The sequence below is a fragment of the Microtus oregoni genome, unplaced genomic scaffold (assembly GCF_018167655.1).
Source record: "Microtus oregoni isolate MIOR12 unplaced genomic scaffold, Mior012 000003F_ref0000135, whole genome shotgun sequence".
Taxonomy (NCBI): domain Eukaryota; kingdom Metazoa; phylum Chordata; class Mammalia; order Rodentia; family Cricetidae; genus Microtus; species Microtus oregoni.
The window spans coordinates 73025355-73052397 of record NW_024543062.1 but is presented as its reverse complement, the minus strand read 5'-3'; the positions used below and the strand labels follow the sequence as shown (position 1 = coordinate 73052397).

The window sequence follows — 27043 nt, the reverse complement described above, 5'->3', positions numbered from 1 at the left end:
GTAGATGTTAACCCCCAAGCCCCAGTTGGTTTTAAGTTCCTGATCTAAAATAAAGCAGGTGCCAGGTTCCTAAGGAGAAGCCAAGTACTTGGGAGCACTTAAAAAATATGGCTTTGCAGTCAGTTCTAGCTTTGAGCCACTAAATTCTGTTTTTATTTGGCAGTAAAGATAGTAGAATTTACATTGTAAGCATTTAAGAAACTGTTGTCCTGTTTATGCTAAGGTGGAAATGTTGAGCACAAAAGAGGAGTCAATAAGTTGTATCTTTCCTCATTGACTTAGACTGTTATATATACATATATAAAATAAAAAATATGTATGTATATATTCCCAGTTTGACTTACATATGTTTGTTATAGCTTTGTTGATGCATTTAATATTACTTGCTCAATGATAAATTTTTCATTCAGTGTTATCAAGAGTAGTCTGTTTAAATTTTAAGAGAAACCATTTTCTTTCAAATCCATTAGGTATTTTTGTTATCATTGTGTATGCTTATGCTGTAGCAGACATTTTTAGCTTTTTTTTTTTAAATTTTTTTTAAATTTATTTATTATGTATACATATTCTGTCTGCGTGTATGTCTCCAGGCCAGAAGAGGGCACCAGACCTTATTACAGATGGTTGTGAGCCACCATGTGGTTGCTGGGAATTGAACTCAGGACCTTTGGAAGAGCAGGCAATGCTCTTAACCACTGAGCCATCTCTCCAGCCCCATTTTTAGCTTTTGAGAGAAGCTAATTGCAAGAAAGTTTTCATGTAAATGCATAACTCAGGTTGCTTTTTACTATTCACCTGTCAAGACACATGTATGGGAAGAGATTTTATTTATATTGATTTCTTTTCCTTTGAAAAAGAAACTATAGGATTTGAATATGTTATAGAAATTACCTCCACGTCACAAGATTTTATGACTATATTTTTAGACTGGTATGTACTATACTACTTGTGGATATTACCCTTGAAAGTAATTTTTACAACATATATTTCAAGATGCTTGTGAACCACCATGTAGGTGCTGGGAAACAAACCCAGGTCCTCCATGAGAGCAGCACAGGATCTTTGCTGCTGAGAAATTCTTCCAACCTCCAATATATCTCTTAATCTTTTGAAAGTTAATCTTATATATTTCCTAAGTGCTACATGAATAGCCCATAATTAACATGCTATATTTTATACATAAATTTTAAAATTAGACTTGAAATTTTACAAATTGCTTTAAGAAGCCATTGCTAAGTCTAATGCATGGTATTTTTTTTTTATTCAGAACAAGCCTTTGCATAGCAGTTTTGTCTCAAGTTTTTAAATAACAACAACTTCTTTATGGATTTATTTCCTTTTTTTTTTTTAAAAAAAAAAACACTTGTTTTGGCCTTGCTTTTTTTTTTTTAAATATTGTGTTATTGGCTTAGATTTGAATCATGTCTAGATAGGAAAGAACTTTCTAGTATGACTTACCAGCCTATTTGTTGCAGCAAATTAGGCATTAGCTTTTTACTTGTTTTGTTTGTTTTTTTTAAAATGTGAAAAGGGGTGTGACTTTCTTCGGTTTTGTTGTGAGGTTCAAATCTATAAATGAATACCTTGAATTGTATTGTCCTCAGGCTGTTTGATAGTAGAATGGGATTCAATTTTAGTTTTGGCATAATTTGTTTTATCATGCATGTAAATTTTCTGTTCTGAATAGAATAGCCTGTTCTCTTTCTACTTGACTAGTATTTAGAGTGAAGACATTTGGCGAATGGATATTATTACCTTATTATATGAATACTTTCTTTGTGATAGAGAGTTTATGATTAGATATATTATTGCATATTTTGTCAACATAATCAGCATTTAAGTGGTAAGGTACTTAAAGGAGATGAACTGGAGCAGAGCATAAGTACAGATATACCAGAGAATTTTAATGCACATACAAGTTTTATAATATCATTTAGTGTATGTATCTTACAGAGTTTTATTAAAAATCCACTTGTTCCTTTTGGTAAGAAATTTGTATAATCAAATTCACTAATTGATTTTATTTACTCAATATCATCTTTAAGAGATGTCAATAACATGTATAACATACACTTTAAAATTAATCTAGAGGCTAGAGGAATGGTTTGGGCGTTAATGCTTGATGCTTTTATGGAGGACCATGACTCATTCCTGAGCATCTACACGATGGCTTACCACCATCTATAATTCTAGTTCCAGGGTACTTGATGCTTACTTTTGATGTCTGAAACCACTAGACATGCGTGTGGTACATATACATACAAAGAAACATTTGTATTGTGAATTACATATAATTCCAAGAGCTGCGTAAATATAGATTTTAGTTTTTTTTTTAGTTTAATCTCTTATATTACAATTAAATTATTCTGATTTCTATTTCTTGGCATTGACACAACTATAATTCATTTAATTTGAATAAATTTGATACCAATTTTAAACATTTCTCATTGTTAAATTCTAACCCGTCAACTTATATTTAGGCTGCTACTTTTATTAAATACCTTGGATCTTCTTTACTATTTAGAAAAATAGATATTAATTTTTAACATTTTATTTATTTCATGATTGACGATCTGAACCACTTTGTTCATATGACAAAATCTAATACATTTAATCATATGCTATTTAAGGGTGTTAGGTTTTGATACTTTGATGACTGTTGGCTGAGTTTTAGTGTGCTATATCAGATTATAGTGTTTGTAAATGAAGTCTTCAATGAATTTTCAGTCTTTTGTATAATTCTTGCATTCAAATTATTTTCCTACTAATATTTTATATTCATTGGGTTTTCTATTAATATTTTGTATTATTTCATTGGATTATCTGCTTATTTCATCTTTTCCCTCTCCCTTTTCCCATCCTGCCCAATCTCATTTGATCTTTAATTCTAAGTTTTGGTTTCTTTTCCAGGTCTTGTTCTTGATGGATGTTTCTTTTAGTGTTGTTCTTCTTGTCTTTCCTGCCTCTCATATTCCTCTGTGAGTGACTGCTCTCATGTTTAAGTATCTGGTTTAAATTCTTACTACTTCTGCTCTGGACAGATCTTAAAATTAGATGCTAAGTTCTTGGAATTTTGGAATACTGCTTTTCTGTGTATAAGTTGAAGACATTTATTTGAAATGGTTGGAAATGGAAACTTTAAGGTCCTGCTTTTGCTAGAGAAAGTATTGTTCTAGAACTGGATTATTTTTACAGTTGAGCGTGTATTACAGTGACATTGAGATAACATGTTCTTTACATTTGGACTTTTTTCAGTAGTATGTAAGGTGAAATAAAGATGTTGTTGGAAATAGGTCATTTTAACTTCTTATGAATTTAACAAATTAATCATATCTTCTGTTGTCATCTACAAGTAGCAAATTCTAGAGATTATTGATCCTGTAATCATATTTTCCCAGATTTGATACTTTACTTTCAAATAGAGGGTTCTATTTTGCTTATGCTTCTGTTATTATGGTCTTTTACTTGTTGTTTTAAGTATTCTGAAATTAAATCCTTAATTTATTAATTAAATCTTAGAACTGAAGTTAAGCACTCCTTTAATCTTTTAGGAGATACTGAGTTTTATCTTCTGTTATTATTATTAGATAAAACCTCCCCAGTTCAGGTTTTGATGTTATCTTTTGATTTTAGCAATACATCCTATAAAGCTATACATAGTACTATGTAGTGTCCATGAGGGTTAGATGGAGTGGCACAGTAACCCATCGTTTTGATGCTGAATATGTGGGTATGTTATAATGTATATGTGGGTATGTTATAATGTATCATAAATTATGATATATGTTTTTCATATAGTGTAAAAGTTACTGTAGCATTATCATGAAATAAGACTGTACCTTTGGGCTGAGTATGGTAGTACCTGCTTGTAATCTCAGCATTTAGAAAACTGAGGCAAGAGGGTCATGAGTTTGAGGCCAATTTGAGCCACATAATGAGACCTTATTGATTTTAAATATATAAAAGGAAAATATAACTTTAAAGTGAGGGCTGAGGGATCAGTGTGTGACCTAGCATGTGTGAGGCTCTGGGTTAAAACTCCGGCATCATATAGACAAAACAAGCACAGAAAGCTTTACTAGAAATACTTTATCTTTAGCTGCATTGCATTGTAAAAGATGATCTTCAAATAATTTGAGTCAAATTTGGGGACACCTATGATACATAAAATTACTCAGTTTTTGAGTTACTGATACTTTATGGTGCCATTTACTTTGATTACTTCTTGAATTTGCCACTGTTACTTTTCCTTGTTATTATGTCTAATATTTTTCCAGGTAGAATATATTTCTTTAGATACATAGGTAATGTAACTTAAGCACTAGTACCCGATTGTATTCTGTTTGGTTTGGTCAAGGAGTGGTTTTGAGGTAACTAACATTTATTCATAATAATGTAGGTATCCTAAAGGTCTGACTTATCACAAGACAGGATAGGAGTTGTATAATATTTTTGCTTTAATTCTTGGCTTTTTATTAATTACATTGTCATGTTAATTTCTAAAGACACAGTAGCACCGTGCGGTGGTGGCACACACCTTTAATTTCAGCACATGGGTGGCAGAGGCAAGTGGATCTTTGTGAGTTCGAGGCCAGCCTGGTCTACAAGAGCTCTTTCCAGGACAGGCTCCAAAGCTACAGAGAAACCCTGTTTCGGGGGGTGGGGGGGTGGGGGAAGATACAGAGTAACAAGGATTTCTTATTGGATTCCATATTTTGATCCTTTATACATTCCAGCTTGATAAATTAAAGTTAGCTTAAATCCTGCCTTCTTCCTTAATTCCAGTTTAGTGTTAAAAGGCACCTTAGTTTTTTTTTTTATGTCATGGTATAAAAGATTTTTTTTTTAATTCACCCATAATGAATGCAAAAGCCAGAGAAATACTGTGACAAGTACCACTGTGGATGACTATGATTAAGGACATGTGTAGTTATACTGTGTTGTCAGGCACCTACTGTGTAGTTTCAGGATACCACCACTGAAAACATTTCAATTTGTAGTATTTATTTGAAAGATGTAAAGGTACACCATAGAATGAGATACTGTTTGAAAGTTTTCTTCCTAAGAATAACTGGATTAGGTAGAAAGTTTTCTTCACATTTTACTCAGTTGATATTTTACAAATAAAATTCATTAAATGGATTATTTTTCTAATAGAAGTATCTTCTCCTATTCCTTTCTGTCTTCCCTTCTTTCCCTCATACATATGTTGATATAAATGTGCTAGAGGTTGCCTCATACTTAAACTGAATAAACACATTTGTATCTGTTGTTCAAGAAATACATATTGTAACAGGTTCCAAGAAGCTGGCATGCCTGGAAAGCATTGGCTCTTTCCTTGGTCTAGAGTGGGAATTAAGACATGATGAAAGCCTGAAATTTCAGTCTCCATTCTTCATTTGTTTCCTTTTCTTAGTGTCACCTGTTTAATGGGCAAGTAGGCACATTAATCATTCAAGAAATGGCTATTTATAAGTGAGTGATAACTCAGGCACAAGGATGAGTCATTTCTTAAATCATCAGTCACCTTGAACAACAATGTGGAACGGTGAGACTATTTTTCAGGATGAGAGCAAGTTTCCTGTGATGGGAAGACTGTACCCTGGTACAGATTGTCTTCTAGGAACCAGGAGTCTTCTTGGGAATGACAGTAATTACTGACAGATTAACAGCTTCTTGTTATATAGGAGTTGATACAACCCTTAGTGGGTCCACACCTTTCATAATTAAATATATGTGCTTCCCTAATTCTTCTTTTTATTTAGTATAAAGCTTGTATCGGCACTGTGAGACCAAAATTTGGGGTTGGACCTCTTTCTCTGTTAGTATTCCCAGTATTCATGAAGTTTAATGGAACAGAGGGCTTAGGTGTATTGTATTATGACTGCTTTAGTTGGGCCTTCTGGTCAGTGTCACCCTACTGTTTATATTGGCCTCTTGTTTATGTTATGTTTGTTCTTGTCCACCGAAACATGCAAGCTATCCTTTTACGTAATGTGAATATAACACATACCCTCTGTGTCTCTGTAACTTTAATTTATTTCGCCTAAATAATTAATGATGTCTCTAGAAAAAGGTTGTTTTCTAAATCATTTATTGCCTAAGCTTCTCTTTCAGAAATGTTACCATTGTGTTTTTAGTGAGATGTGTACTAGATGGTAAGATGAAAAGTGTGAATTAGGAGTTGGGGGTGGTGGCGCATGCCTTTATTCCCAGCATTCAGGAGGTAGAGGCAGGCAGATCTCTGTGACAGGCTACACAGAGAAACTTTGTCACAAAAAACAAAACAACAAAGCAAAAAAAAAAAATGTGAATAAGAACACTTTCAGACTACTGGATTTTTTTTGTTAATTTTTATTGTTTTTCAAGAAAGGGTTTCTCTTTGTTATTTCCCTGACTATCCTGGAACTCACTCTGTAGCCCCTGACTGACTGCCTTCAAACCCACAGAGATCCACCTGCCCCTGCTGCCTCAGTGCTGGGATTAAATGTGTGCACCATCATTGCCCTCTTCTTCTTTCTCTTAATGTTGTCTAGAGATCAAAATCTCTGATGATGGGAGGTGTTTTAAACAAAAATTTAAAAACCAAACTTTAAGAAAAAGAGCAAAATGCTAGATTATTCTGTCATTTCTAACCCCAGACAGTGTTTTTACATTGTATCAGGCCTAGCCAGAAAATTTTGTAATTAGAGTTCTGTTGGCTCTGCCTCAAAAGGATATGATGTTAGGAACATGGGCTCCTTATTTATTGCAGCATAGTCTTCATTCTGTTAAATTGCAGAGACTAGCACAACTTTGGTTATTCTTCTGAGAGGTTTTGCTAAAGAGGAAAATGCTAGATAGTGTTCAGCTTTGTATTTTATTTTTGTCTGTCTGTCTGTCCATCTATCTACTTATTTTTCCAGCTATTATCATGCTATTAGCTCAGATTAGCTTTGATTTCACAATTCTCCTGCTTCTTCTGCCTACTAATGTTGGGGTTAAAGTCATGAACCACTACACCTGTTTTCAGCTTCTATTCTTTAACTTATAAATTGCTCTTGGATTCTTTCTCATTCCAATTTATTCCCGTGGAAAAGCATACTATGGGCATGGAATCCCTATACATACTAGGAATAGTTTTGTCTGCTAATCTTCCATCATTTAGGATTTTTTATTTTTTTTTGGCTACAGTCATAAAGTAAGCAAACCAAACCAAAAAGTTGGAGAAACTGGTGCAATTAAAGAACCAACCTAGTGCTCTAAAGGCCTAAAGCTGTAAGAGCTCTGAGGATTTGTATGCAGGAACTGAATACATAACACACATACAGAAACGTGTGCACGTGTACACACACAGACATTTGTATATATATTTTATATTTAATTTTTGGTCCAGTTATAGTTTTAGTTAAAGTAGTAACTGTTTTTCTTTGTTAGTCTTTTTTTAAATAAAAATTTGGGTTTTTGTATGTGATGGACAGAGTTCTCTTTAATCTCACAGTTTTATTTGTTGCTGAATTCATTTTATTTTAAAATAAATTTTATTGTCTGTTTAACATGGTGTTATAAGATACATATATAGTAAATTGGTAATTGTAATGAAATAAATTGATATTATCAATTGACACAATCAGTCTAGTTATCTAGATACTTCATCCTAGTCAGTAGAGAGCCTCTTGAAGTTGTGACCTAATATATTTTGACTTCATTAATTCTCATTCCTTGATTTCTGGCAAAGTCATATGTTTATTTTCTACTACAGATACGGAACTCAGCATTTCTGCAAAGATAAATTGTTGATTTATAAGGCAGTGGTATCTAGAAACTGTAACCTGAGCACTGAAAGTGTTCAGTGGACCAGGGAATTGGTCAGTGCTTGTTGCCAAATCTAATGGCCTGAGTTTAGTTTTGGAACTCACATGGTGGAAGGAAACAACTAACTTCTACAATCTGTCCTCTACTTGCTGTGGCATATGTGTGCACAAGCACATGCAAACACACATAGAGTAAATAAATAATTTGGTGAAAAAAACTTTTGAGACAGGCTCTCTCTGTTATGTAGCTCTGGCTGTCTTAGAACTTTCTTTGTAGAGCAGCCCGGCCTTGAACTCCTGGAGATCTGCCCACTTTTGTTTCCCAAGAGGCTTAATTAAAAATAGTTTAAAAAAAAAGTTCTCTACCATTGAGGCTCCCTTTTTCTTTTGATATTTTATTTATTTTTTTAAAAATATTTATTTATTTATTCATTTATTTATTTATTTTTCTGCCTGTGTGTATGTCTGCAGGCCAGAAGAGGGCACCAGAACTCATTACAGATGGTTGTGAGCCACCATGTGGTTGCTGGGAATTGAACTCAGGACCTTTGGAAGAGCAGGCAATGCTCTTAACCGCTGAGCCATCTCTCCAGTCCGTCTTTTGATATTTTAGTAGACAAATACAGAAATTTCTTTTAAAATGCTAGGCAATATCTTTTATATTGCTAGTATAATAATTCCAATGTAATCCTAAAACCAGAGTTTTTGCTTAAATTCTTCCTATCATAAAAGAGTTCTTCTGTTGTTAACAAGGAAGGAACGTCCACATAACCTTATGCTTCACGTGCTTCCTTCTTACAAGAACACTTATTCTGTTGTGAGGGCAGCATTTCCAGTAGCTGTCGATTTATTACATTTTAAAGACCTCATTTTCAAATACCACCACATAGGGGGTTGGAACTTTAATGTATCATTTTTTTATATATCATTTCTTAATCTTGTGTATGTCTATAACATATCAGTTAAAGCTTTGTGATAATAATGCCAATGGCTTTTTGCTATTATTTTTACCTTAGATTGTCTCCCACTAAATACATTGTGATGTACCTTTGTAGTCCTTGTGAATTATGATTGTTATCTATCCTGTGCTATTGAAAGTCCTACTTGTGTTGTTACTTTTGTTTTAATTTTGTTTCATATTACCACTATAATTTGGATTCAAACTTCTGGTGCATAATTGCTGAACAAAGGGATCAAATTCTTGCAGAATTTTGCTAAATATTACAAAATCATTCTCTTTTAGCATCTGTTTCATTTTCATTTCTGCTAGTACAAATGGCCATCCAGAAAGTTTTTCCTTATTTGTTATTTACAGAGTAGTTTATCTGTACAATTTGATTTAGTATTTGTCTTAAGTCCAGGGTTGACCTTGATTTAGGGGATGTATCATTGCTCTATAATGCCTTAATATTTTTCCCCATTTTCTATTGAGGATGGTCATTGCTTTCTACGTCTTCCCTTTTCATATATGGGGGCTCCAGCCTGTATAGATAGCAAGCTTCTCATTTTCTCAGTTATGTTTTAACTATGAAACAATTTTTTTCCCAAAATTTTTATGTTATCACTTGGACATTGTATTGTCTCTGGTTTTTCAATTTTCCAATGTTTCTAACTTTGAAAGAATTCACTTTTTCTTTAAGAACTAATGTTTTTCATTATTGGCATATTTTCCATGAATTTGGAAATTATTCTTGGATTGAGACACAAACAGATACAGTTCTATGTTTTCTCTATGTGGCTATGCTCTTATACAGAGTAAGTTACCAAAGACATCCACATTTTGTCTTGTTATTAATGTTGATACCTACAAATAGTAGATGCTACATAATGTTTGATGAATGATTGGAAACAATGTGTTAAACATTTTATAGTTTACTTGCTTAAGGTTTTGTCTGTCACCCTCTAGTTCTAGAAAGTATAATTTTGGTTTGATTAAATTTAGTTTAACTGCATTACATTAAATGAGTAATTGATATGTTTTAGTTAAAAAGATATAATATTGGCTGGAGAGAGGGCCAGCCATTCTATTATATTGTAGAGGACCTGGATTCACAACTGTCTGTAACTCTAGTTCTAGGGTATCTGTGGCACTAGGCATGCATGCATGGGGTATATATATATGTGCATGCAGACAAAATACTCATACACATAAAATAACATAAATCTTAAAAGATAAGTATAAACTTAAATGGTATGTATTGACACGAAGTAAGGAGAAACATGGATAAAATAGCCCGGATATATCTTCCTAAGATCATGATTCTTATGTGTGGTTAGTACCATTAAAATTTTTTCTATATCCTGAGCAATTTATTGGTAGGGGAGCTTAATAAGAACATGTTTTGTCCATTTTTAAAGCTTGTCTTTTATCTTTTTGTTTTGTTTTTTAAATGAGCATTGCTGTGTTGCTTTAACCAATATGGAACTGCTAGGCTGAAGTAATTGAACTATACCTCATCTTCTAGACTAACTGTAGGCCGGCTTCACCATACCCTGCTTGTCTTTTGTTTTATTTTTTATACAAGTTAATTTTGCTTAGTTATAAATAACTATGCTGTTTGACTTCATTTTAGTTTCTTTTCTGACTCTGCAATGTCATTTATTAAAGAAGTCATGCCAACCCCATGTTAAAAGCAATCTAGGAAGAGTAGGTGCTTGAGTAGTTAATATTGCATTTTATTTCATCTGGGATCTATTTTTTTCTTAAATTTTCTGCATTTCGTTCACTGTATGGTTTTTGTGTAAATGTGTGTGTCACTCGTGCCATGGCGCACAACTGTAGTGCTGAGAGAGCTTGTAAGTCTGGTCTCTTTTATGCCGTGTGGGGGCCTGGGAAAGAAGCCTGCTAGCATCTTTAGATTGTCCTTGAGAAGTGATCTCTGTTGTACAGCTCTGACTGTCCTGGAGCTTGCTTTGTAGACCAGGCTAGCTTCCATCACATCAAGATCTTTCTGCCTCTTCCTGGGATTAAAGGTGTGTGACACTATGCCTGACTAGACTTAGTCAGAGAAGTTTGTTTTGACTGTACTGTAGATTAGTAGCTGTTAAATGGTGTAGTGGATAAATATGCATAGTATCTTATTTGTCTGCTGAACATCCATCATCAGTTGTGAAATTTCTAAGTCACTTGCCTATCACTGTAGGTGTAACCCAGTTCCAAAAATAGCAGTGTACATGTTTTTCAAAATTAAATTTACCATTCACTAATATCTGCAAAGGGGAAGAGAAATCAACTAGTGGATCAAATATGTGTTCTTTTCCCTTTTCTTTTTTATATCTAACACCTGGTGCCATATGCTAGCAAGAGAAAAGTGCCTGTGAAATCTGTGGGCATGGCCAAAGAGAATAAGTAGAGAATGGCAAATAGTGGAATAAGCCAATTTTGCTTGGGTTTGTAGACCTGTTAGCTTCTGTCATAAGTAAAACATGTAGCAGAACAGCATAATGGATAAGACCATAATCTCTGAGATGGAAGCCTTTTACTAGTGTTGTTATTTTATATATATCACCTCCCACATGAGCCTTTTCTTTTAGTGTTACAAGTATTATATGAAGTAATGTACAGTACTTTAACACAGTACCAGGTACACTGCTTCCACGATCAGTGAATAGTGTGTGATACTATTATTGGTACTATTATTGCAGACTTTTCTGGAACTAGAAATTAATAAAGTTCCAATGAGGATATGTGTACTTTTGCATATTATAATACATGAAAGAGATTAAGTAAAATGCGAATTATTTAGTCATTGAAGAATTATTACTTTTAATTTTATCTTAAACAAACTAGAGTTGTAAATACTGAAACTTGCATTTTCCTTTTGAAATATCTGTTAGCACTTTGAGTGTCGTGGTACCCAGTTCACTCTGTAATCTTTCCTTTGATCAAATCCATGTAGTCATTTTCAAACATTTCTTTCTCATATTCAAAAATTTTTCATAGTGCTGAGGTAAAGTAGATACTATTAACAACTGATGAGACTTTCATATAGCGGCTTATTTGGCCTATAAAGTTAACATTTATGCTGTTGGAAATGAAATGTGAAAATAAATTAATAATAGAATTTTTATTTTAAAGTAAGTTTTGGTTGTCTTCTTAGTCAGGATTTCACAATTTAATCTAGTTTTGCCTTGAATTCTCATTCCTCCTGCATCATTTTCCATGTGTTACTAAAGGCAAAACATAGTTTTTTTTTTTTTTTTTTTTTCCGAGATAGGGTTTCTCTGTAGCTTTGGAGCCTATCCTGGAACTAGCTCTTGTAGACCAGGCTGGCCTTGAACTCAAAGAGATCCATCTGCACCTGCCTCCTGAGTGCTGGGATTAAAGGCGTGCGCCACCATCTTTATACTGATTTTTTACTTTGGTTTAATCCCCTTTGGGGTCTCAGATCATCATTATCATTATCTTTCAAGTCAATCATGAGGAATATAGAAATGGTTTTAAATTGATACCTAAGAATAAGTACTTAAATATTTTTAAGGATTTTGTTTTTCAGAAGTCAGTGTTTTAAACCCAATAATACTATACTATTATATTTTCAAATATCTTCAGGGTGTTGGTTCTATTCCTGTTACAAACCTGTACCTTAGTGCTCACAAACGTACATTCCCCCCAATTTCTTCTGTGGCATAATTCAGAGGGAATTAGTTTACGCTGATAGTCCCTCTGTCTCTCATCACTGCTGTGATTTTTTATGTCTTTTTTGTAGTAATACTGGTAACTCTGCAATTATATTGAGTAATTAAGTGAAAAATAATCATTAAGCAAAAGCTGGAGGATGTTTCATAGCTGATTGTTCAGAAACATTTGATGTGGAATAGAGTCCTTAATGCTTCTAATTTAGAAGGGGGGATAAATTTATGGACTCAGTGTATTGCAAACAAATAACATTTTTGTACTTCTGGCAATTTATCCTTTCATAATAGGTTCTGTGATAAAATTGTTAGAATTCTGGTCAGAAACATTCTGACTTAATTAAAATTGATAAATTTACATATAATAATACACTTAAGTTAGTGGGTAAAATTGATAAATTTACATACAATAAAAACACTATTTTTAAGTTAGTGGGGCTCTGTTTATTGATGTTAAAATTCATGATGGGGCCAAACAAAATATGAGAACATTTCTATAACATTCAGTTCAAGGTTTTGGTGTTTACCTTTTAAAAAGTAATAGTACCTTGATAAAAGTGCATTGAATATGTTGTCCATTCCAAAAGCAAACAAACAGTCATCAAACATTTGTAGCTTCTCCCCATCTCTTCCTAAATGGTTTTTAGTTGGTGATGCAGATATTTGTCATTTACCAAATTAGAAACTTAGGTTTGTAAACTTGACATTGAGAGAAATAAGTAAGTTTCACAAAACGATTTAAGTGTTGGATTCTGTACATCTGCTCTCAGGAAATAAAACTTTACCCATTTGTTGCTGTTTGGCAGACATACATCTTAAAAATATATTGAGTGAAATTTCTACCTGTATTCCTTTTTTTCTTCATTTTTCAGCAACACTTCATCATTGTGCTTTTCTGTTAGGACTTTTGCTTCACTGAGAGGAACATGATTTATTTCACAGACATACATGACATAGGTATAGTTGTCGTTAAGCATTCTCCATGAGTGCAATATTTTGTCCAAATGCAAAATTCATTGAAATACTGGGTTGGCCCTTAATACTAATGAGAAAACAAAATTTATCTATTTTGAAACCTTTAATAATTCATTTTAAAAACTTGAGCCTGAGACACATTAATTTTTCACATTTATCACATGTCAAAATAATTTCCCCAGTATATATGAGAATTAATAAAAGAAATTATAAAACACTTATCAATTATTTTTAAAAGTAAATGCTTGAATGAGAATTGCATTGCTCAAATGCCTGAATATATAACTGAGTTTATGGCATAACTTAACTAAGTCTTATTGTGTGTGGTATAAAGTTAGAACTCTAAAGTCAGGTCAGAAAATGTGTTCTTTGCACAGTTACAAAGTACCCTTGTACATTAGATTATATGATGAAATTCAAAGTAAACCTAGGAATCTTTTGACTATCTTCATTTCTTAAATTATGATTTATGTGGAAAATGTATGCTGATACACTGTATTGATCCCTAATATAAGACTTAAACCCTTTATGTATGCATGCTTATTGCATGTTAATACAGAGAATCCTTTTCTTTATACAGTTTTTTTTAAAGTAGACTCTTTTGGGATACCTTTTTGTCATAATGTAATTTTATGAATTAGCTTCTTCAGAAATTAAAAAAATAGTTTTGAATTCCCTTACATGATGAGCTGAACTAAAACTTGTTCTATGTATGTATCAAGTTTTTAACTATACATGCTCTAAGCAATATTTACAAATTGCACACTTGAACAAAAATAGTCTTTTAGTGTACTTTACGGTGCCGATACCTGCCTGCTTTTTCCTTTGCTGCGTTGGCACAGGCGTTGTGCTTATTTTGTTGTAAGTGGTTCCAGTATTTTATCAGTTCACTAGGCTGGAACTGATGAGAGGTAATTAGGTGGCTGTATTTACAGCTTGAGTAAGAAACTCGCCAGTGATTGAACACGAACTCATTGGGAGGGGGCACAGGATCAATTCTCAACTTGGCAAGACAGATCCCTACATACACATCTTCCAAGTGCAAACGACGGATGCCTAAAGAAACCTTAAATATCTTTTCTGCTAGATCCCCAGAAAAAACATAACCAGTTCCTGAACAGAATACAGGGTAACGCTCACTTGGATAAAGGTCTGGTGGCATGTACCACTTGCTGTCTTTGTTTCTGTTAGGTGCGTATCCTCTCATTAGATACCCAGTAAAGTAGTTATGTCTAGGAGGCAGTTCTGGCTTTAGTAACTTGTGTATTAAATACTCAGTGTTGACAAACATGTCACTGTCTGTTTTCATAACATATGGAATATGTGGACAGTATGTTGCAACCCAGTTCATACCCATTAGTGTTTTAATCGTCAGATTATAGTATGTATCTAAGTATTCCTGTTGAATTATATCATGATATTGTCTGCTTTCTTCTAGAATTGCATGTTGAAGGTAGCCATTTAGCTTAATGCTTATGCCCAACAAAAAAATCCGTGTGATTTGGATGCCAGGTGCCAAACTTTCATTGCCCCACGTTTGCCGGATAGCTCTTCTTGCTTCTATTTGTCCAGGTTCTGCAGCTATTAATAATATTAAAAATGGACTTTTCTCTTGGCATTTTTCAGGCTCATTGATAATATATTTGAAATGATAAGAGTTTGGATGTCCAGTACCTTTTTCATTATAATTACTTCCATTGGCACTGAGTGTGTTCTCTAGTCCTGTAACTCCTTGTGGTGATAGATCTGTGTTATTGGAGTTAGTTGCTGTCTGAGGCCTCAGAGTCTGAGGAACTGTTTCTTTCCATATGTTCCGAAGAGAGCTGTGATTTGTCTCACTTTTTGTAGAACGAAATCCTCGGAAAGTGTATGTCACAGGGTTTTCTTTGAATCCAGCTCTACCTGGTAGCCAGTCATGATGGTTGAAAAACAAAAACACAGCAAAAAGAAACACTAGGGAAAGTACACCCATAAGGTGGGTCCGGAACAGAGACCTTTTAGCATTCCAGGTCATCTTTGCAAAGCAGCAGTGTCTTCTCCTCCACTGAAGCATGTTGGAAATATCCAGTAAGATGTATGAGGCCAGAAATACTCTTGGGTTTGTTTTTTTTCTTCCTGAATCAATCCTGTTCTTTGGTCATCATTTTCTGGTTTAGTTGTGTGTCCCTTGAAGTCATTCTGTAAAGATGAAGCATAATGGTTTACAAAATGCAAAATCTTACAAACTAACTTGAAAGGACTCTGATTGCTAATAAAAGGACGTTTTTAAGTTGTGAAAAATAGGATAAGCCAGAAGAAAGCATATAATTTGTTTCCTTTTGACAAAATGAAATAATCAAGGTTTATTTCTTTTAAAATATTCTTGTAACACAATGATCACTTGAAAGGTAAATGATAAATTAATTTTATTGTACTCATTTGATGATCTCAGTAACTCTGGTCACCTGTTCTTTTGACTTAAGGTAAAGATTTTTAAAGTTGTATCATGTAGAAAGAAAAAAAATGTTTAGATTTCTTACAAAGGCTCAGTAAGAAGGCCTTCAGAACAGATGGAAAGTTTATTGACATTAATTAAAATTGATTTGACATGCCATGATGATATGGTTGCACAGTCAGTGTCCTTTTTTGGAAAATGGTCATGTATTGGTTTGGGGACAGACGGTGCAGGTTTGATTGTGGCAGAGTTCAGTTAGTCACAGTACACTGCCTGGCGCATTTCCACTGGCCCCCACTGCTGAAACTCAGTGAGAACATACACCTGTCAAAATTAATTTTCAGGGTCCAGTAATTTCAGTGTGAGATTAGAAAGTAATAACTGATTAATATTTAAATATTTTACTAATTTTCACCATCCACCTCAAATAGGAAGTATCCAGGAGATCAGTCTTTTTTGTTTATGATTTTGGCAAAGGACATGCATTTTTACAGAGTTTTTTTTTTGGACTGTATTTTTGCAAAATATAGGCAGTGGCCACTACTATCTTCAACTGCTTTAAACCCTATTTTGTACAAATTATATCTTAAAATATTCTTGAATTATGTTTTGTTAAAACAAATCTCTGCAGCAATCAGAAATTAGTTTATTTTTCATGTCTTTATAGTAGCATAGCACATTCATTCCTTGATCTTTAAAAAGTTACAAGCTGGATAAAAGAAATGAATGATGCTACATAATGAAATACTGGTTTTTGCAAGAGGCTTTTCAGCAAAGCATAAACTTTATTTGTATTGTATTTGTTAATTGTATTTTGTTTTTTCTTTTTTCCTATTCTTAGATGCTTCTAGATGAAGTGGGGTCATAGAAGTAGTTTGAATTTCAATAAAAGCTGTTTGGAGGAATGGAGACAAATATTTAGCATTTATTTTTCCAACTTATTTTTTTTTAAACCAAACTTAGAAGTAGAAGTCATTTATTTAATCATTAATTTTGGGACTTGCAGTGTTAAATTAAATTTGTGTGCTCAAGAAGTGATTTTATTTCAATAGTTCACTGTAATAATTTCTTCAAGCAAATAAAATTTTAACTTAGCCACTTACTTTAACTTATATGTGTAAATGCATGTTCTTATTTAGCTTATCATAGTGATCGACTTATTGTTGATGGCAGATTGGTTTAACACTGACACAAATACGTTTAACAAGTAATATAATTTACATGTAAGTCCTCAAGAAATTGACTAATTGTAGCATAAAACTTACACATGCCTTACTGCTTAAAGTGTTTGATGGTTATGAATGAAATCCTATTCTAGTAGCAGCCACTAGGAGGAGCAAGTAGATGGGAATTTGAACAAATTTCTAATGTGTACCAGGCACTAAGGTTTGATCTTGTTTCTGAAATTGAATGGTGCTTTTATTGAATAAGGTATTTCTCAAAACTAAAAATGTATTTATTTAAATATATGAACGAACAGTGATTTTTTTTTAAATTTCTAGTTCGCTTTTAGTTTTATTTACATGGATTAAATCTTACAGTATTGTATAAAATTGAAAGCTGTTTTCATCCTGTGGAAACATGGTTCCTATATGACATGAGTTGAAAATTATAGAGCTTCATGGCCCAATTTAGAAACAAATTTTCCAGCCTGTATTTATAAATTATATTTAAAGCTGAAAACTGTTAAAGAATTTATTGGAAAATTATATTATTTGGTAGCCACTAATGATACACACCCACCTTATGAGTCTAATGGATATTGAAGACTTAGGTGTATAAATTTAAAAAGAAGTAACTTTGGAAAGTTCATTTGGTCTGTTTCAGGTGTTATAAATACATACTTATCAGCCTTCTGTTGATATAAAATTGCTTAAAACATGGTTTAGATCCAATCATTCAGATACTTTAAAAGTGCAGACTTACAGTTCAAAAAAGAATAAATTCAAGGTCAGATTTTTAAATGAACCTAAGAGAATGAAGTATTAACTATTATAGTAAGTTACATTGTTTTCAAGAAAAGTGTACTTAAAGTGATATTTCAAAGTGTTTTAGTGTTCTAGAAAGCAGCTAATTATTTTTATTGTAGCTTTGCATTCATTCATGAATTGGTTTTAATATAACTTTATAAGATGGAGGTACATCTTAATTCACATTTCATGAGTATTACATGTTTATAAGTATTAATCTAGGAAGGCTTAGAATCCCTTTACAAATATACCTATTTGATACCCTCCCATTTATAAATGAAACTCATGCATCTAGCCTTAACATTCTTTGCTAAAGTTTCCCAGAATGGAGATATATACCTATATATCTGCTTGTATGTGCTATTAAAAAGAAAGTAAAATTGCTGTAACTGTTTCTTTTGTTAAACGATAAAATTATTCTCAGATTATAATGTCTGTTGTATTTTAGTTTAGTAAATGAGAACAGGATAGAGACTGAAGTATTTTGCCATGTCTTACATTTTTTTAAAAGTAGATCCTTTCTTTTTTGTTTTGAATACCTTCAGTGTGATTCTGTATTTTATGGATTAAAATTAATAAGGATGTTACTATTAAATGTAACCCCCATATCAAGTTTAAAAGTTGGTATAATTATATTAGTTTTTTTTTGAAACAGAGACAGATTTAAGTGATGCTTTGGTAGAAAAACTTGTATACTTTTGTCTTGAAACATTTATTTTAGTCTGTTAACTTAATTTCTAATAAAGATACTAGGAAAGGCTAGATTTTTAAAACTTTCATTTAATAGTTTCTAATTTTAATCTGTTAGAATACAGATACTTATGATTGAGAATTGATGTTTATATACAGCAAGGTTTGATACACATTCAGTCTTAATTTTACTATGCGGTGCTTCCACAGATCTTAAAATTATTTGCTTTTTTTTATTGTTAGTAAGTTTTATGAAAGTGAGGGGAAAAATCAAAGTACGATAGGTTTGTAAAATTGAGTTAGTTGATCTTCTGGTGTTGATTGTCCCCAGGATAGTTTATCTCTTTCTTGTAGACACATGTAGAGGCAATAGATAGATTTTTGTTACATGTGAATAAAGCTCATAAGCCCATTATTGATATTATTTTGATCTTATATTATTAATGAATATTTTCATATCAAACTATTTTATGCTAGATTTTTAATTTCACTTTAAAAATTATCTTTAGGAACAGTCTTATACTCGATTATTTGGAATCAGTTTGTTACTTAAAAGCTCCCTACTTCACTAATGTACTTAGAGCAACTATTTGATATTTCTTTGTTTAAAGTTGTATTCATTGATACTGTAATAACGTGTGACTGACTTCTTGATGGTGTTATGCTTTTCATAAACTTACTGCCGTATGTAATCTGATGCTCATGTTTTAACTTGTAATATCCTTTTGTAGTTCAATAATACCTAAAATTTGCTGATATACTCTTGAACTGTGTTTGTCGTCTCTGAGGAACTAGATATTAGAGCAAAGATATTACTATGAGCTGTTAAGATTTTGTTTTGAAAGGGTTTCCCCAAAAAGACCCTATGAAATTAAGATCATATTAGATGCTATTTAGTATAATTTTCCTGCACTATCTTTTGAAAGCCACTTTTTAAAATGTACTTTAATTTATTAGACAAGGAATCAATTTGACCTAATTTGCTAGAGAATTGCTGGCTTTTTTTTAAAAAAGGGCTACAGATTTTTTTTCCTAGTTTAATTTCTCAGAGAATCTTTTTAGTATATCTAATTACTATTTGTTTTTTCTTTAATGTTTGTAATCGTACAGAATTACTCCCAGCTACATGTTTAGTTGAATAAAACAATGACAGCTTGTCTTTTAGAAAAGACAAATTTTAAAATCTTGTATTTAGAGACCCTTTCATAGTTTCAAGGGCAGTGAACTGCATGAACTTGTTTATCAAGTATTAGTGCCCGCAGGACTATAAAATCATAACACATTTTTAATACACATTGTACACAAGACAGCGACATACCTTTCTTTCTTGGTCAGGCCATTTAGGTGGAGAGGATTATGCCCACTGAAAATACTTTTGGCACGCCATCACTTCAGCCAAAGGAAAAAAAAAAAACAACAAAAAAGCCCCCAAAACGATGCTATCGAACATGCGCACATCCCCCAACAGTCTGCCTCCTGTGATTGCTTTTCACATTATCCAAACTGTCCATCTGTCGGCGTGTCTTCAAGTTACCCTTCTTGTTCATATGTGCCCTAGTCTTCAGAGATTTTCCCTGTGTTTTATTTTCTCTCTTTCTTTAAACAAAAGGGCTGTAGTTGTCCGTTCTATTTGGTGCACTGTTGACTCTTTCCGACAGTTGATGCATTGACGCTCTTTACATCTGCTGTATTCTCCGGCTGGACAATGCGGTGCTGTATTCTCTTCTCAGTATCCATATTTCTAGTAGTAGTGCTGAGCTGCAATGTAAAGCAGCAGAGCTGGGGTTTTGTGTTTCAGTTGCATTGGGGGAAAAAAAAGGCTTTGCCTCTCTTCCGTCGTCGTTGCCTGGCAGCTGCAGGAAGGATTTTTTTTTTTTTTGAGCAGTTTTACTGGGGTTTTAGTCTGTAATATGAAATCCACGGTTCTTCAGCTGCTGCACAGGCAGGCAGCAGTTTAAATGTGGGCTTGACAGATGCTCTCTCTGACAGAGCAGAATTTAACGTCACTGCTTGGCTGAGTCCCACGTGATTGTTTGCATTCATTTTGACTAAAAGCCTAAGGTAGGGAAAAGCTTAGAAATCTTGCTTCTCTGTGTTGTATTATATTTATTCAGAACAAATACAGTGATGTGAGTATAACATTAACGTATGATTATGAAATGGAGGTTATGGTTTTTAAAATCTTTAAACTTATGCAAAGCTTTCTAATATTTTCTGTGTTCGATGGTGGCTTTCATGCTTGTTAAGCTTTTGTAGAGCAGAAGTAACAAAAGCTTTCACATGCAAGTTGGTGTAAATTAACTCTTTGAGTACAATCCTGCTCTTATTTTGTCTAAATTGTTCTGATTTTCTAGTCTAGTTAAAACATCTTTTATTTGTAATTTAGGATTTCCTGTCCCCATTTTCTAGAGCTTATCTAAATCAGTTGCCTTGGATTACTTTATTGATTATGGTATGAATGATTATGATAAGTCTACCTTTTTGCTCTCTGCAGTTTTTAGGGTTCTTGAAAGTAGTGAAGTTAGTTTTAAATCACTTTCTTGTTTTCAGTGTTATATTTTTCTTACTTAAAAATTACATGTATCATAGAATTAAAAAATGATAAAGTAGATATAACATACATGCGTAGATTTTTTTTAATTGGTGAGGTCTACATGATTGCATTTGGCTAAAATCCTAAGGTTGAGAAAATTTTAGAACTTTACTTCTTGTTTAATAAATATCGCACATACTTATACATTATGCAAGTATGTGTAAACAAGTATAGTTATGACCTGGAGTCCAATGCTTCTAATAATGTTTAATACTTTTAAATGTGGTTCAGTAAAATGCCATCAAACAGGTTTTATAAACATCAGAAACTGAAATCCTTCTCAGGTAAAGTTATCTAGGCACCTGGGCGCTTGGCCATCTTTGACAGGTAGTTTTGTTATTTGTTTTTAATGGTCATAATTAACATTTCTCTCTGATATTCTAGAGACACTAACTACTAGAAATTTATAGTTTTAGAGCTGTGCTGTATATTTTGGGTGTGCAGACTTCATTTATTTTTCACACAGTGAGAAATATTTCAGGTGAATAAAAATTGTACTTTAAAAGCTTTAAGTTTTTGTCTTCATGTTTTACTTACATTGTGCTTTGTTGATTTAGTTGTGCCCTATGACTTTAGTTTGTGTCTTACATCTCCTAGAAAAATTAAAAAAATAAAACTGGAGGAAGAAAAAAAATAACTATAAAAGGAGAAACTTAAAGTTTAGAACTTTGGCCTTCCTTAGTTACATTGTAAGAGGAGGACTGAAAGTCGAGTTCTTAACACTCCATAATGCCATACTATAGTGCTCACTGCTTGTTGGGGTCCGTGTGTCCCACCCCTACCCCTGCTTGCTTAATTAGCCACATGCTTAAGGAAATGATGTTTATTGAATCTGCTTAAATGAGTTCTCCAAAGTAGAAATGGACTGGTATTTTGCTTGTTTGTTTTGTTGTTGTTTTATTTTTTGAGACAGGCTTTCTCGGTGTAACAGCCCTGGCTGTCCTGGAGCTCACTCTGTAGACCAAAGCTGGTCCCAAACTCACAGAGATCTGCCTGCCTCTGCCTCCTGAGTGATGGAATTAAAGACGTGTGCCATCACGGCTGGCAAAAGTGGACTTCTTATTATCAGTGATTCCTAATAGTAGGGCTTGCATGAGATTTGGGAACTGTACAGTTACTGTTGAGTGATAAATACCTGAGCTGGTATGTAAATGATCTTCCCTTATGATCATTTTATTATTGTAATATCTATTTTACAAGTGAGGAACTGGTACTTAGAGTTGTGAAATAATTAACCTAAACACCAGCTAGTTACTGATGGAAAAGAGGGTTAGATTAGAATTTTGAAACAGGATTATTTAAAAATTTCAAACTGAATTTCTATAATTTATTCTTAAATTTTATACTGCATGGCTGCTTGAGAAATTGTGAAACTTTCCCCTCCAATATTGACATAGTACCCCAGGAATCATTAATAGAATACTGAATGTATTTTTACTTTTTTTCAATAAATGTTTATGAATAAGCTACTAAATGCTAACATATACATTATGACACAGCTTATTAACTATTGGGAATATAATGATGACAGAAAAAATGCCCTACCTTCTCGAGGGCAGGACAGTGTAATTATTTTGCCAGTTATTGTTAATATATTTTACATCTATCATTTGGTAATACTGAAAGCTGGGCGGTGCTAGATAAGTTCTCAACTTCTGCTCTGCATCCCCTGCAATGTGTTTTTTTATTTTTAATTCACAGCCATTATACATATTCGTGTGGTACAGTGAGACATTTTATACAATGTGTAATAATCATCCCAAGACAACTGGCGGATACACAACTTCTAAGATGGCCTTTTTGATATTGAACTAGATTTATTATGGCTCTCAATTATTGAGGGCTTCATGGCTAACTCAAAAAATGGTCCCTTTCTATGTTGGGTTGAAACCTGAACTACCCACCAGTGAGATGTTTTTTCTGTCGATTGCTATATAACAAGTGTTTATATGACAAGAAGATTTCTAAGATGGACAATTAGAGGTTCCTCTGCATGAGGCATAGTACACAGATAGCAAGAATTTAAATCAAACTATTTTTACTTTTTTTTTTTTTTAAATTTTCGAGACAGGGTTTCCCTAGTTTTTGGTGCCTGTCCTGGAACTAGCTCTTGTAGACTAGGCTGACCTCAAACTCACAGAGATCCATCTGCCTCTGCCTCCTGAATGCTGGGATTAAAGGCGTGCACCAACACCACCCAGTTACTTTTGTTTCTTTAAATTTATTAACAGCTTAAAATCTAGATAGATAGAGCAGCTATGAAGTAAAATTTCCATTACTGATGTCTTCTAACAACTTTAGCTTCCCAGGCAAGAGAAATGGTAAAAATCTGTGACAGGATTTTTACCATTTCTTGTACCATCTTGTACAACTTCTTTTAGTCTGATTTTTTAAAATAAAACTGAATTCTGTGTTTAAACCAACTCAAATAATTGTGGCAGGTTTCTTTGTCAAACTTAGCAAACTGACAGTTGCTTTGCTAAGTTTTATAGCTATAAGTGGCATGTAAGTGTTGCTTACAAAGATCTGTTTTTATTTTCATAACACAGGCCTTATGTGGAAAAAAGGTGTCGATTACTTCGGGTATTGTGGTTCAAACTGTCCACATGTTTCTCTCTCTCTCTGTCAGAATTTTTTTAGGCATGTCTATAATAATCCTTAAGGAACTGAAATTTAAGGAAGGGGTTTGTAATGCTTCCTAATTTCTCATGTCTATGAAATATGCAAATCTTATTTTTACCATATAGTTGGTTCTGAGTGATTTGTATGGTAAAAATTATCAGTAACTTTGGGAATTATCTGTTTATTGTTATGTATGAATTCAGTAATTTCAACAATACTAATATTGAAAAAGTTTAACCAGAATGGCAGTAGAACACTGAGCTACTGTTGTTGAATAAGAGAAAACGGGAGACTTAAGTCCACTCTTGCCTATATTGGTCTCCTTTTTGTTTGTGCTTTACATGACCCCTATACTTGAAACTTATTTCAGCTCATGACAAGAACGAAATACTTTTTTTTAAGTGCTAGATTTTTTTTTAAATAGGTATAATTTTCACCATGTTTTACCTGCATGTTTGAGTATATGAGGGTGTCAGATCCCTTGGAGTTATAGACAGTTGTGAGCTGCCATGTGGGTGCTGGGAATCGACCCAAGTACTTTTAAAAAGCAGACAGTGCTCTTAACTGCTGAGCCATCTCTCCAGCCTATATTGGTCTCCTTTTTGTTTGAAAATTATATTTGACATAGTTATCTAGGAACTAGGGTTAGTTTTACTGATGTTCCCTAATGTACATAATAATATTTACTTGGAGTTTATACCTCTTGCCTTTTTCAAAATACTTTTATTGCATGAAAGATGCAGACAAATGACATAGTTTTGGTTACTTAATGCTAGTAAATAGCTTTACCCTTTAAAAAAATGATTTATTAAAATATTTTTCTGTGAAGTCCACTAGTCATCCATGAACTGTTTTATTGTTCTTTGAACATAGAAAACACGTGTCAGCATAATTGTAAATTAGCAATCTCATAGTGACCACAAGTGTCAGTATTTGCCTGCCTTATTTTTCTCCTTCAATTTTTATTAAATTGGACAGCAGATGCTCATGTTAATAATTTCTTTTGACTTGAAAGCAAAGTTAAATATACATATCTCTTGGAGAAATTATCAGCACGTTCAATTCATATAATTAATAAATATGATTTATACACTATTAACCTTAAAGAAAGTATAATCATTTAAAAATTTTAGTGATTTGGCAAATACATAATTTTGCTTTCATATTCTCAGTGACTTAGCAGTTTCAGTTAGGTATAACTTTTTCCAATTAAAATTATGGTGTTGGACTGTGGAGGTGGTTCAGTGAATAAGGTGTTGGCCGTCCAAGCATGATGACCTGATACGTAACGTCAGCAACCAACTTTTCTTTAAGAGAAAGATTGTATAAAATGTAATCTATATTTTATACTTTAAACCAAAGTATTTGATGATTATATATCACTTATTAGTCAAAAATCATGATTGATATTAATATGAAATGTTTATTTTTCAAAACATCTCAGTTTCTTGATAATTTGAACAAAGAAATCCATTGTATGGAAAGTCACAGAGTTAATAAATTTTATTTTTGATTTTGAGACAGGGTCCTTTTTTTGTAGCTATGGTTGTTCTGGGACTCATTGTGTAGACAGGCTGACCTCTAACTCACAGAGATCTGCTTGCCTTTGTCTCCCAACTGCTGGGTTTAGACATGTGCACCACTATGCATGTAATAATAGTGGCTCAGTTTGCATCTAGAGGTAATCACATCTATAGGCAGATGCAAAAAGCCTGAGAATGTGATTAAGGGTTGCTTCCGGATACCATTTAATGTGCTAAACAAGTATTGCTACATTTTAATGTTTTTCACTCATGTTTTTCTTTGTAATTGCTTATAATAGACCTGAAGTGTTTTCAGTTTTGCAGTATTTTCATGAGCATAATCTGATTTTTCTGGGAATTATGATTTGTTGTATGGAGGAGCAGTGGGCTATGTTCCTGGCACCCGGCTGCCCGCACTGCTAGCTTTATACCCGAAATAATTACACGGAAACTGTATTCTTTTAAATACTTCCTGGCCCATTAGTTCCAGCCTCTTACTGGCTACCTCTTACATATTGACCTAACCCATTTCGAATAATCTGTGTAGCCCACGAGGTGACTTACCAGGGAAGATCTTAACCTGCGTCTGTGTTGGGTGAGAGAATCATGGCAACTCACTGACTCGGCTTCTTTCTCCCAGAATTCTGTTCTGTCTACTCTGCCTACCTAACTTTCTGTCCTATTAGGGCCAAACAGTTTTCTTTATTAGTTAACCAATGAAAGCAACAGAGAAGATACAAGACCCACCTCCATCAATGATTAATCAATCAATTTTAAACATCAAACTTACTCATTCTCAGACATGCTTTACACATGCAACATGTGCTGCATATAGTTTTAAATGTGTTTAGTATACCTGTACTTTGACTAACTCAATACAAAAAGTCAGGCCAAAAGTTTTATGAAGATTTAGGTTTTAGAGTATTAGGATATTCACCGGGTAGCATAACACATACTGGCAGAGGGTGTGTGTGGGTGTGAGAGAGTGTGTGAGATCTATTTCAGTGTTCTGCTGCTCCATGAATGTGGGAAATCTTTTTTTTTAATTTTGTTTTCAAGACAGGGTTTCTCTGGAATTCATTCTGTATACTAGGCTGGCCTTGAATTTAGAGAGTCACTTGCCTCTGTTGGGATTGAAGGCGTTTGCCACCACTGCCTGATTCTTCAGTGTCTTAAAGTTTTCATTATAAAGGTTTTTTCATCTCCTTGATTAGGTCTATCTCCTTCTTGCCTCACCCTTCCCTCCCACCCTCAAGATTTTTCATATCCTTCAATTAGGTACATGTTCCACCTATCTATGTATGCACACACAGACACACATACATGTCTTCTTGTCTCACCTATTACTTTCTTTCTCTCTCTCTAAAGACTTTTCAAATCCTTCATTAGGTTACATGTCCCACCTATCTGTGCATGCACACACTTAAACATTCATGCACTCATATAGGTACTCGCATTCATGAGGACCTCAAAAGTCCAGCACCTGCTTCCACACTAGACCCCTACGGAATAATTAACACTGTTCCAGTTCAAATTCATAGATCTAAGAACTACGTATAATTTACAGTAGGATGTGAAGGCAGGCAAATGATTTTTGGTTTGAAGACACAATGAAATTTATTTTCCTCTTTTACTCTTAGGGTCTTTAATGGTAGATTATTCTCACTTCCATTGGGGGATACAGTGCAATTGGCTTTACTCAGAGTACCAATTCAAGTATTAATCTGATGTAGATACCCTCTTATATATTTCAGATGGTACTTACCCATTCCAACTGACCCACAAAATTTACCATAGTAGCTGTCCTT

The 27043-nt window shown here is 33.4% G+C and overlaps 2 protein-coding genes across 2 annotated transcripts in view; one reads left to right on the top strand and one right to left on the bottom strand.

The window, feature by feature from the left end:
* Cdc73 (cell division cycle 73) overlaps positions 1–27043 on the top strand; it is a 120123-nt gene that overhangs the window by 40306 nt on the left and 52774 nt on the right. The window lies entirely within an intron of this gene.
* On the bottom strand, positions 11616–20475 carry B3galt2 (beta-1,3-galactosyltransferase 2). Its single transcript, XM_041648887.1, has 2 exons — positions 19816–20475; positions 11616–15581 (listed from the first exon to the last, which is right to left on the bottom strand). Exon 2 carries the CDS (start codon positions 15454–15456, stop codon positions 14188–14190), a length of 1269 nt encoding a protein of 422 aa, XP_041504821.1. The 5' UTR covers positions 15457–15581; positions 19816–20475; the 3' UTR covers positions 11616–14187.

Bases quoted from the DNA above. Each gene is read 5' to 3' on its own strand.
- B3galt2 (XM_041648887.1), bottom strand. From the start codon at position 15,456: ATGCTTCAGTGGAGGAGAAGACACTGCTGCTTTGCAAAGATGACCTGG.